The sequence below is a fragment of the Conger conger genome, chromosome 5 (genome assembly GCF_963514075.1).
Source record: "Conger conger chromosome 5, fConCon1.1, whole genome shotgun sequence".
NCBI lineage: Eukaryota > Metazoa > Chordata > Actinopteri > Anguilliformes > Congridae > Conger > Conger conger.
Window position 1 is genome coordinate 62,343,820 of NC_083764.1, and position 12,271 is coordinate 62,356,090.

The window sequence follows — 12,271 nt, forward strand, 5'->3', positions numbered from 1 at the left end:
CTGTACATTGCTTGTCGCAGAGACAACATGCTGTTACTGACACTGAACATAAATTTCACTTTTCTCTTTACCCAGTTCATGTGCTGCATTCTTTCCGGCTCATGCGTGGTAATCGGTTTATAAACGCATCCACCCTCTTCGCGAGAGGAACAATCTGTCTGACGATTAGCTAGCAGAAGTTTTATTGAATTACACAGTGGGGACTTGGGTATCGGGTTTCCCCCCCCCCCTTTTTTTTTTTGTTCCTCTTTAATTTGCCCCTAAATGTCAGTTAAAAGTGTGCACTTGCGCAGGCTATTGCATTCGGTTGTTACGTGCGTAAAAGTGATGTGTGGCGCAGGCAGCTGACATTATGTCCTTGTCTCCATTATTCGTGGGTCATTGATCACAATGCCGCCTAAAAACTTGAGATCTTGAATCTCGCCATTTTCTGAACTGGGCGTGTTTTTGAACCGAGAAATGGGCAAAAACCGTGCGTTAAAAAACGCGCATGCTCAAGTGATTTAATGTCCAGAATTGTACTTTATCCAGCTATTATTCCGACTCCTGGTATTGAAATCAATCCGTTTCAGTATACATTGTCAACCATATGAACCTTGTAAAAGAAGCAACTATCCATATTTATAAAATAAATAGTTGTAGCTGTTGTTATAACTAGTCGCAGTGTCATTTAATTTGATGTTATATGAAGTCGAATAAATGTTACTTCGAATTTCCATACTTTTATTTGTATTTATAAAAAGCAGAATTGCCAGTAACACGTTAATTCACATAATGCAGCAGAGGGTGACCACTTCTCCCGCTCATCTCTCGCTCATTTAGCAACCACAGAGGAACGTAACATCACTTTTTTTAAATACAAGAACACGCTTAAATAATGGGTATTATACAGCATGGCATGAAGTCAAAGTAGATGGCAAAACCTAAAGCTAAAAGGCAGTATTCCAGTTAAATTCGTTGCACACATGGGCCTAAATAGATCACAATTACGCACTACTTTCTTCGCTGAATGTATTTTCTCCAGGACCACCATCAAGTTGCCAGGATCCTGACAAAATTACCATGTGACCTTAATTACAATGGAGAAAGTGTGTCAGCTGCTAAAATGGTCGGTTGGCTTGTCACTGCACGTTCATGACTAAATAAACAATTAACTATATTCCTGCCATAACTCACATTATGCTTATCCAAAGGGCGTTCGAGATGTGGAGAGTGGATGGAAGGAGTGTTGAAGTTGAACAGGAGGGAGTCCCGCCGGCGCCGCGTGTCGTCCGCGCGCCTCCTGCATGGTCTCCTCGTACGTTGGCAAGTCTTTCACCTCGTCGTACGCCGGCAACAGGACCGGCGAGGCGATGCTGTCGATGCTGTGCTGGCTGTCGTTTTCCAGCAAGTTGTCCCGGGACGTCGCGGCGCCTCCACCTAGGAAAGTTGGCTCCTGCTGGCCGTCGCCCTGGCGACGCGGTCTCGGGCAGACGATGCGCTGGATGAAGTAGCCCACGGCGAACAGCAACAGCAGGATCAAAAGCCCGGAGAGTTTGCGCGTGATCCAGTCCAGACTGTCGAAGAATGCGCGTGGCTGAGCAGCGTCTGCACTGCTGTTACGTGGCGGGCAGCATCGCCGGTCCTCGCGACACTGAATGTCTCCGCAGTTTCGCAGCGCCCGGCTGACAGAAATTACAAACAATGTCAGAAAAGTTAAGTGCTGTGACGGGCAAAGCATCCTTTCATCCGTTTTCTGTTCCGTGACGAACGTGTAGCATATTCATCCCACTTCCCGTGTTCTTAATTCATTCTCTTTCCCCTCCGTTTGTAAGCGTGAGCGATGAAGTTTACCTGATCTCGTTTCGTTGGTCGCAGAAAGGACTGAAGCTCCGGAGCTTCCCCCCCCCCCCCCCTACCGTCGCAGTGTGAGCTGTGACGACGCTTGTTGATTGTCACGTCACCGCACGAGCAAAATCGGCGTGGAGAAAATATATGCCTCCTTTCTCATGACATGTTCGACACTCGGCCTTGTAGCGTTTGCTTTCTTTTAACGATGTTTTTACATGTCGTCTGGCATATAACCCACTTTTTACCTGATATCACCTGCTTCACAATACCTGCTCCCTGGGCCACAGACGCAGGAACTGGGACACTTTGTCCCAAGCAAGAGGCGGCCCAGTATCTGGGGCGGTAAAGCCGGGGTCGAGGCGGCTCTGATTGAACGGGTCGGCAAAATAGATTAGGATTTTCTTGAGGTCCAATCCTTTCGAATGATCCCTGGTTGCACCCCTGCCCAGTATATCGGGTTTACCTATTTTAATTTGTTAAAAAATATATTGGCGAGGGGCGACTCGCGATACGTTTTGTCCCAGGCGCCCATAGCTGCGGCCCTGTTTGTACTGGAAGCTAACCGAGGCAGAGAGTGCGATAGACCATAAGTGGGAAGGCGATGATAAATCTCTGCACTGAAAGATGCATGATTCATTGATCGTGGTTTTTAATGTGTCCGCAATCTCCATTTGTCACAGGGTCAAGGGCAGCCCAGTCTGGGAATTGCGGAGTTTTTTTTTTGGCATAAAACTTTTCTCCTTCGAACAGATGCTTTTAAGCCACGGACATTGCGTGCGCCTCGCATTATGTAAAGCGGCAAAACAATAAAACTATGCATAAATAAATAATGGAGGCATTTCTGATCCGACCTGCTCTTTAAACCACTGCTGGCCAATCAATTAGCCTACTTCACTGCCCTTTAAGTCGACCGATTACGGGCTAACTACTTTTAAACGCTTGTTGTCCCAGTCCTGTTCTTCGTTTAAACCCCCGCACGATTTCAAACCGTTAAAAGTTTCCATCGCAGTGACATGGGCTGTGTTCAAAAACAAACTAAGCATACTACTTGTACTACATTTAAATTAAAATCAGAATGCTTTTTTATCTTTTTTATTATGCGGTATGAAAAACAGCTTATGAAAACGGGGGCGAGGGGAGAGAGAGACATAAGGGTGACGAACTACAGGCGAGTCTTCAGGGCGAGTTCGGTTAGCAGAAGGAAGGGGCATAAAAGGAAATTAGCAATACATTTCCATTTATGATAAATTCCACGCAGACGGCTAGGAGTGGTCGCTGTGTGGAAAAGCTTCCCAGGACATTAACATGGAGATATAAACATTGGGGGTTTTCAAGACCTGGCTTGATTGATACAGTGCTAGATACCGTTTAGCTTTTAGGCAAACTAAGCAGTAGGTACACTTTAGTGGTAGGAAAAGGCGAGCTTTGCTGGGCTGACTGGCCTGTTCTTGCCCCTTTTTAGTGAAAAAATAAATGCTGGTACATCTTGGTTTCAAATGGGTTTAATATAGTATTGGGTCTGTCCAGATGAACAAGAACCAACAACCAGGAGTGGGTCAAGACTCCGGTCCTGGAGGGCCGGTCTGTGAGCTGGTTTTTTTAGTTCAACCAATTACCTTTATTTATTTACCCTAGAAATGATACTGGTTATAGATACTAGATTGGGGGGGAGGTTAGATTTGGTGAGGGGGACAAGTTGTAGGGGGGGGAAACTAGACTCTAAAGGATAAAATAAGTTCTGATAAGTTAATTCCCTTTGATTAAGGGACAGACAAGGTTGTAGATTAGACCACTGTTCTGCACGTGGCTCATGTTTTTCCAACTGTGTTGGAGGGTGATTTCAGTGGTGCCGGAAAATGTCGTTATGTGGTCTCATTGGTCGTAAACACAAGTGCAACAAACCAATGAAATCGATCGGCGGTCCGGTGACTGACAAGAACTCCGTGTGAGCTAATGGCAATGTCCCATTAGGAGGAGACAGTTCTGTTGCCCGCAGCCCAACTCTTAAAACGCCGAGCCAGTACGGAACACAAGGACCCCCAAGCGCTTGAATGGTAAATGGTCTGCATTTATATAGCGCCTTTATCCAAAGCGCTGTACAATTGATGCTTCTCATTCACCCATTCATACACACACTCACACACCAACGGCGATTGGCTGCCGTGCAAGGCGCCGACCAGCTCGTCAGGAGCAAATGGGGATTAGGTGTCTTGCTCACTTTGACACAGCCCGGGCGGGGGATCGAACCGGCAACCCTCCGACTGCCAGACGACTGCTCTTACTGCCTGAGCCAATGAGACGACTGCTCTTACCTCCTGAGCCAATGAGATGACTGCTCTTACCGCCTGAGCCAATGAGATGACTGCTCTTACCGCCTGAGCCAATGAGACGACTGCTCTTACCGCCTGAGCCATGTGGCCCCCCTGACTGCTTGAGCAGTCAGAACATGGTTCTGTGAGCCACACCGCTTACAGCAGTGTGATTTTGAACAGCATTAGGACCAGCACACTGTGGGGCCTTCAGCACCAGGTGCTTCAGCTTGCATTACCGTGTGGACTCTACCCCCTCCATCTCTTTGCATCAGCTATGTAATGCGATCCCACCCTTACAAAACAGGATTTTAAATTCGCTCAATAAGCCAGAATAGCTCATGAATGCACTCTAACCTTTCAGAGACCTGCATGGCGGGCAGTACCAGTTGATCCTAATCATTTCCTGTAAACATGGAGGACGTGCAGTACGCCCAGTGTGATTTCATTAGGCTCCGGCCACTGAAAGAGGACCAGCGCGCTTAATCAGTTTAGGGTCATGTTTCCTGACAAACTGCCCCACCCCCAGTACAGAAATGGACAAATTCATTCCTGTAATCATGCAGACATTTCTATCAATCCTCGCACTGAAACCCCTTCGAATGTCTATTAAAGTCTATTAAAACATGACTTCAGTCAAGTCCAATACCTTTGGATTTTGGCTAGGCGGGAGATTATGAAAGCAAGAGATCCTTCAGGATTAAAGTGGTCTTTATTGAATTTTATTTCACAAGTTGGTTCTTTGCATCCAGACTCCCAGTGACTTGGCCTGCAAATGGACAATTTGCCAGTTGCAACTGAAGACCTTGTTGGTCGGGCGCACGACCCACCACTCGCCCAGAACTAAGACCACTCTCTCCGTCTCCAATCGCGCCCTCTTCATTTTCAACAACCACAGAACGTTCCAACTCTACCGGGTTGGCAACCACCTCTCGGTATCAAGGTCATCCCAGCTCTCGATCTCAAGGTCATCCAAGCTCTCCGTCTCAAGGCCAGAGGTACCCAAGGTGCCCGCTTCCAGTGAAATGGCAGGGCGGGCGTCCGCAGAATGCGCCGATCGCCCAGTCAAAGGAAGTGTGGCGGTCTCCATTTGTCCAGTCGCAAGGTCCTCCAATGACCGTGGGGTGTCCACCGCAGTGCCTGCCTCAGGGGGAATGGCTGAGGGGTCCACTGCACTGCCCGCTTCGGCCACGCTGTCCGAGGCATCCGCAGAATTGCCCGAATGCTCCGCTCGCCCAAGTGAATGGACGATCAGGGGGCCAATGGTCACAGTCTTCGCTGAAGCTGTGAAACGGAACAGGAGAAATCCAAAATTGTAGCAAAGATTTAAAATTTCATTTCGTTCCATAACCCATTGAGGAGCAGTGATTTAGGGAACACATTTTCAGAATATCCAGTAAAATCATCCAATGTAGAGTCAGTGCAAGTGCATCATAATGGTTACTCTGCAAAAATATCAACTTTACTGCAATGTAAGGAATTGCTGTACCAGAACCTGCAGCGGGAGGTTTGGTCCCGGCGGTACCGGCTGCACCCGTGTCAGCCTTGGCTCCCCTCTTCCACACCCCAACTTCTGGGGTTCTCTTGCTGGAGGAGAACCCGTGGAACCCCTCACAGCTGCCACAAGCCTGGTCGCGTTCATCGGCCGACGTCCACCTGGCAGGGCGGTAATTTCAGGAGGGGGGGAGGGGGGAATTAATGGTGCAATATGCATATGTGTGTATATATATATATATATATATACATTTTTTTTTTTTAAAGCACACCCACCTTCCGTCAACATAGGAGCAAGCCTGGTTTGGGGACCCCGTGCTCAACTCCACCGGCTCAGCAGTTACCAGACAGGTGATGTAGATCTGCAGGGTGGAGCCAAGGACCGAGATTACGTTCGGTTGGGGGGGGGGGGGGGGGGTTGAGGTGAGGAACACTGGGGGACCATGGCTGGCAGGAAGAAAGTGACAGAACACAGTCTGGAATCTTTACATTGGCATTTGGCAGACGCTCTTAGTCTAATCAACTGTACGTCGCTTTGGATAAGCAGGGTTAAGGGCCTTGCTCAAGGGCCCAACGGCTGTGCGGATCTTATTGTGGCTACACCGGGATTAGAACCACCGACCTTGCGTGTCCCAATGTACCTTAACCACGATGCAGCAGGCGGCCCTGTAGTAAATCTGTAGTAAACACGGAAGCCGTCAGTGGTGCAGGGAAATCCGTCACTTCAGGTGTATAATGCCTGCCTACTCTCCCCCATCCATCCATTATCTGAACCCGCTTATCCTGAACAGGGCCGCAGGGCGGCTGGAACCTATCCCAGCATACATTGGGCGAAAGGCAGGAATACACCCTGGACAGGTCGCCAGTCCATCGCAGGGCACACACACACCATTCACTCACACACTCATACCTACGGGCAATTTAGACTCTCCAATCAGCCTAACCTGCATGTCTTTGGACTGCGGGAGGAAACCCGAGTACCCGGAGGAAACCCACGCGAACACGGGGAGAACATACAAACTCCGCACAGAGAGGCCCCGGCCGATGGGGATTCGAACCCAGAACCTCCTTGCTGTGAGGGGCGGCAGTGGGCAGTGCCTACGCCCTTCTCTCTCCCAACATCCAATAGCACTTAACCGAGTCCCTGGAGTCCTGGTGCATCCTGAAGGCGTCCAGCTCCAGGCGCAGGTGGTCGTCCCGGGTTCTGGGCAGGAAGCGTGACCGGGACCCCGTCGCCCTAGCATCGGTGAGGCACCTGGAGCGGGACGTGCGGGGGAGCACCGTCAGGCCCAACCCTCAACTGATCTGGGAGCAGTTGACGGTCAGGCCCAACCCTCAACTGATCTGGGAGCAGTTGACTGTCAGGCCCAACCCTCAACTGATCTGGGAGCAGTTGACCGTCGGGCCCAACCCTCAACTGATCTGGGAGCAGTTGACCGTCGGGCCCAACCCTCAACTGATCTGGGAGCAGTTGACCGTCGGGCCCAACCCTCAACTGATCTGGGAGCAGTACAGTTAGGCCCAACCCTCAACTGATCTGGGTGCAGTTGACCATTCATACACACACCAACGGATAATAGTCAATGCAAGGCACCAACCAGCTAGTCGGGAGCATTTGGGGGTTAGGCTTCCTACAACAGGCCTGTAGAGCCCCAGGAATGGGATTAAGCCAGGGGTGCACAGCCAGGGCCGATGCAAAGTTTGTACCAACTTCTGCTCTTAATCATTTAGTATTGAATAAAATAGCTTGATCAGACATTCATATATTCACCAGCTATAGCCACAGCCTGCTAGTGTGTCCTAAGGATTGTACTGTGCTCAAGTACAGGAGAGAACCAATAGTCAGAGCTGTCAAATAAATAGGTAATTGGTTGGAACAAACACCAGCCAGAACCAGTCACAGAAATGTGACTTCTCCAGGGGCAGAACACAACATTCCAGTTCCAAACCATGTTTGCATGGATGAAAATGGATTGAGGCAGGGTGGGCAGTTCCATTCCTGCAGGGTTGGTGTCCTTGCAGAGTTGTCAATTACGCAGACCAAACAAGCCAATTGGCGAGACATTTATGCTGGTTTAACCACAGATTAGACCACAATAAGGCATTACATTGTGTGACAGTCATTGCCAAAAAATCTTATTTAATTGGCCCTGTTATTTAGTCAAGTTAAAAGGTCCAATAGGTAATTTTGGCCTTCTAACAGTCAAGATGGGAATAATGTTCAAACCACAACACTTTCTCATACCCCTTCTGTGAATGCAGTGATGTTAAAACACCATTGGCTGTGGCAATTAACCAATGTTCAACCAATGAGCTTGAATTATTGTACAGTTATGATGTTTCGGTACAGAGTGACCGTCAACTGCATATTTTGAAACCCAAATTTAAGGACTACAAACACAGGTAGAGGGTGGGTCAACCCATCAGTGAGTCAACGATAGGAAGGGATTTACAATGGCCTTGTAACAATATTTTAAACAAATCTTACCTATTGGACCTTTTAACATGAAACCCAGAAAGGGCTAAAAGCCCTGAACTGAACCTCCATTCTTCACCAGTCCCTCTCCCGCTCAAGGCCACAGCTCACCCTCCCTCGATGAATGTGTATCTGGGGTGAGAGTTCACGTCAGGCACCAGGGTGGCCATGCACGTGTCCACAAAGACACGGAGGGGCGCGTGGTTGCCCTGGACAACGGAAGCCTCCAGATTGATCACGTCGCCAAGGAAGTAGACGTTGGAGGTCCCCTCAGAACGCCAGTCCGCTGCAGGCAAGCCAGAGCACATCACGAGTCCTCAGTGTACTTAGCTGGACAATTTAATGATGCAATACAAAGACACCGTCCACACAAAAGGGTACAGAGAGGGTGACAGACATGCAGACTAAACTGGTATAAGATTACCAGTGTAGATGGTACAATGTACAAGATGGTCAATGGACCTGCATTGTATTAATAGGATTGCATTCTGTACAGTCAGCTGACTTTGCTTTGGTCTAGTTCGGGGGTCGGCAACCCTGGTCCTGGAGAGCCGCAGGGTGTGCTGGCTTTCGTTGTTACTTGGCATTAATTGATCAATGAAAGTCGTTGATTACAGTTAACTCACCTCACCTGGTTTCTTGGGTCTGAATCCGTTGCTTATTTTAAGGTGGAGACGAAAGCCAGCACACCCTGCGGCTCTCCAGGACCAGGGTTGCCGACCCCTGGTCTAGTTCAATAAAATCTCTGCATTTGGCGGTTGTGTAATTCCATTCATCCCCATCCTTTCCGACTAAATCTCCGACTAAATCTCATCTTTCAGATTTGCAGTGGTGGTAGCGAGTTCCATGTCAGTTCCACGACCACCTCACCAGTCAGGAGTCTGAGGGTGAAGTAGATGGCTTCTTCAGAGGACTGTCGAGCGGAGAAGGGCACCCACGTAGGCTCCAGGTCATTACTGCTCACACTGTACTGCCTGCACACAAGCAGAAACCAGAGGGGAACACGCTGCATGCTGGGAGAGAAGGTTCTCATGGGATACCAGGAAGAGAGCCAAGCTGAGTCCAACCACACTTCACTACTTTTTTTTTTTCCAAATGTGCTCAAAATTCCAAGATTGTGCGCTAGAACACCATAACCTTCAGTTACGGCTCAATTGTTACACCAGCATTAGACGGTTTGGTTACGATTCCAAAGGATTTCATGGTGACAATTTTGAACCAATCATGCAAGAAATGCCCAACATCCTCCCCGTTATACAAAATGTGTACCAGGCGCACAAGCATTTGATCAATTGTTAGATAACCAAACCATTGCTAGAATATTAGATGCACTTGCAGTTGCAGCATTTAGCGGACACCTATCCAGAAGCAAAGTGTGAATTGCATTTACACAATTTGACCAGCTAGTCTCATTGAAGTGCAGTTAACCTCTAGAGTACAGTGGCAGTACTCCAGCTGGAGGTCAACCACCATGGTATCGCTCACCTTCTATAATGGCACTTGATCGGAATCATGGTTTCCTCCAATCGAATGACACCATCCGGCAAAGGTGTTGGCGAGTAGAATATGGAGTTCTTGTAGACCAGCCATTCATTGGTGAACTGGGGATTACAGGTGAACATTTCAATGACTCAGATGTAGATTGAACAAACCCAGCCCAGTCATTACACCATTTAGTCACTTTCCAGCAAAGTGCGGAGAAAAAAAAAGCGAAAAAAAAAAAGCCACAAAAGGTCAAACCGCAGCAGGTGCGTGGCCAAATGGCAGGAAAGTTCAGCACAAACCTTTGAAGCCACTCCGATCGCCGCAGTGAAGTCCAGGTTCAGAAAATGAAGTTCGCTAGTATTTGTTCTAACAAGGATTTGCCAATTGGCACAATTCAGCCAGGAACTAACCAATTGGCAGAGTTAATGGGCAGAACAAATATGGCAGGACTTTTCATGTCTGCAGATCACCAATTTCACTATAGGACCTGAGACTTCAAACACCAGTCCAGGAAGACCATAGCATCTTAGCACTCGGTCTTCATTCAACTCCTGACTAGAATACTAAGTCAGTCTACTAGAACATCATTACTTTCATGATTATCTGCAGTATGGGAGATCAGTGTCTGTTGTGACAGTCGATCTTTACAATGTTTTTTGGGCATGAAAGGACATGTATGGGGGCATGAAATAAGAGAAAAAAAACAGACCCCATCTCCCCTAATTACATCAGCATGAGAATGTTCAAGTTACAAACATTCTACAAACATGTGACCTCACACCTAAAAGGGTCAAGCAGTCCATTAGCCAGCTAATAGCCTTAAATCAGCACTACACATGCCACAGTGTATGCAGGAATTTGCTCCCATCATAAGCTACACCACCCGGATTTCACCAATTATTTTACCCGCTTGGTTCAGAAGCAAACGGCAGTAGAGATCACAGAGTTCAGTAGCACCGCCTTAAACCATTACAATCACAGTCCCACACAAACCACCGCAGACCCATCCGGCCACAGCTTGTAGCGTAGTGGTCAAGGTAGATGACTGGGACATGCAAGGTCGGTGGTTCTAATCCCGGTGTAGCCACAATAATATCCACACAGCCGTCAGGCCCTTGAGCAAGGCCCTTAACCTTGCATTGCTCCAGGGGAGGATCGTCTCCTGCTTAGTCTAATCAACTGTACGTCGCTCTGGATAAGAGCGTCTGCCGAATGCCAATGTAAAGATTCCAGACTGTGTTCTGTCACTTTCTTCCTGCCAGCCATGGTTCCCCCACAGTGTTCCTCACCTCAACCCCACCCCCCATTGTCTGCTGCCTAATCTAATCAACTGTACGTCGCTCTGGATAAGAGCGTCTGCCGAATGCCGATAACGTCATGCAATAGCGCTCGCTTACCACCAGCTCCGTGCCGCAGTCCGTCAGCCCAGCGAGGATGGTGTACTGCCCCTCTCCCGAGGTCACAGCCCCACACTTGCCGCCCTTGCCCAACGGGTGCGGCCCCAGCCGCAGGTCGGAGCTGTCGATCACGGCCCCCGTCCCGAACAGGTCGGCCTTCACTGCAACCTCCATGGCGGAGTCGTGGCACTGCACGGTGACGGTCCGGGGGGGCGGGAGGGCGGGCGCGGTCGGGGAGGCCTGCCCGGGCCTCTTGTGCAGCTTGCGCATCTTTCCGGACGACGTGAAGGTCCGGGGCGATAGAGGGACGCAGTCCACCAGGACCGAAATCAGCAGCAGGCTGGCAGCCCGCCCCAGCACCCAGTCTACAAGCCCCATCCCAACACACAATATTCCTCACTAAGATCACTTAAAACACACAGAATCACTTGTATTTGTAGAGTATGGAGTGATGGGGCGGGGCTTATCATCCTTTATAAGTAAGGACTGCCAGGTTGTGTCCAATTACAGGACACCGCAAGCAAACGACAGCCAATGAAAATGCACCGTCGTTAGTCACATGTCAATGAGCTCTTGCTATTGGCTCTCACGCGACACCAGCTGTTTTCACAAGCTATTAAACATAATTATTGAGGCTACACGGGTGCTGCCTGACAATTCATCAATTACTCTGTGTGGGGCAGGGCTGTCCAACCCTGTTCCTGGACCCTCCTGTAGGTCATCATGTCAAGCCTTATTTGGCACACCCAATTCTACTAATTAGAGGCTCAACAAGATCTCTGGCTGTTGAATGATGTGTGCTTTGCAAGTTTGGCATGAAAGCCTCCAGGACAGTAGATTTCTAGGATTATGGTAGGGTTGGGTTGGCCCTCAAATCTAAATTGGCACTGGTTTTCTCTGCTCCCGTGTAATTAGCTGAATAATTAGTGGTAATGCTTGATTACCAGGTAAAGGGAATGTAAAGCCACTTGTTCATACCTTATGTCTTACTATATGCAACGTTTTCAAGAAACGAAAATGGGATCAATTGCAACACTTAATCGATCAGTTATAGCAGCTTGTTACACAGTTAGATTACATTATTGGCATTTGGCAGACGCTCTTATCCAGAGCAACGTACAGTTGATTAGACTAAGCAGGAGACAATCCTCCCCTGGAGCAATGCAGGGTTAAGGGCCTTGCTCAAGGGCCCAACTGCTGTGTGGATCTTATTGTGGCTACACAAGGATTAGAACCACGGACCTTGCCTGTCCCAGTCATTTACCTTAACCACTACACTA

General features: G+C 48.7%; 2 protein-coding genes across 3 annotated transcripts; both read right to left on the minus strand.

Annotated features, from left to right (window-relative positions):
• Positions 1-847: 847 nt before the first annotated feature.
• On the minus strand, positions 848-2,362 carry LOC133128951 (uncharacterized membrane protein C3orf80). The gene is made up of 2 exons (XM_061242758.1): positions 2,343-2,362; positions 848-1,664 (listed from the first exon to the last, which is right to left on the minus strand). Exons 1-2 carry the CDS (start codon positions 2,360-2,362, stop codon positions 1,184-1,186), a joined length of 501 nt encoding a protein of 166 aa, XP_061098742.1. The 3' UTR covers positions 848-1,183.
• A 2,470-nt stretch (positions 2,363-4,832) lies between these two features.
• On the minus strand, positions 4,833-11,428 carry LOC133129373 (zona pellucida sperm-binding protein 3-like). Of its 2 annotated transcripts, none has more exons than XM_061243420.1 (8): positions 10,992-11,428; positions 9,595-9,710; positions 8,980-9,083; positions 8,221-8,395; positions 6,771-6,888; positions 5,910-5,995; positions 5,635-5,795; positions 4,833-5,423 (listed from the first exon to the last, which is right to left on the minus strand). In XM_061243420.1, the coding sequence occupies exons 1-8, from the start codon at positions 11,367-11,369 to the stop codon at positions 5,050-5,052; spliced, it is 1,512 nt and encodes a 503-aa protein (XP_061099404.1). In that variant the 5' UTR covers positions 11,370-11,428; the 3' UTR covers positions 4,833-5,049. The 2 variants fall into 2 exon arrangements, with proteins under 2 accessions (XP_061099404.1, XP_061099403.1); XM_061243419.1 differs by having other exon boundaries at positions 5,629-5,795.
• Positions 11,429-12,271: the final 843 nt, after the last annotated feature.

Bases quoted from the DNA above. Each gene is read 5' to 3' on its own strand.
- LOC133129373 (XM_061243419.1), bottom strand. From the start codon at position 11,369: ATGGGGCTTGTAGACTGGGTGCTGGGGCGGGCTGCCAGCCTGCTGCTG. The intron at 9,084-9,594 runs GTGAGCGATACC...GCTTGTGTGCAG, and splicing joins ATCAAGTGCCATTATAGAAG to GCAGTACAGTGTGAGCAGTA. The intron at 6,889-8,220 runs GTGAGCTGTGGC...GTCCCGCTCCAG, and splicing joins TACACATTCATCGAGGGAGG to GTGCCTCACCGATGCTAGGG.
- LOC133128951 (XM_061242758.1), bottom strand. From the start codon at position 2,362: ATGGGCGCCTGGGACAAAAC. The intron at 1,665-2,342 runs GTATCGCGAGTC...AATTTCTGTCAG, and splicing joins ATGGGCGCCTGGGACAAAAC to CCGGGCGCTGCGAAACTGCG.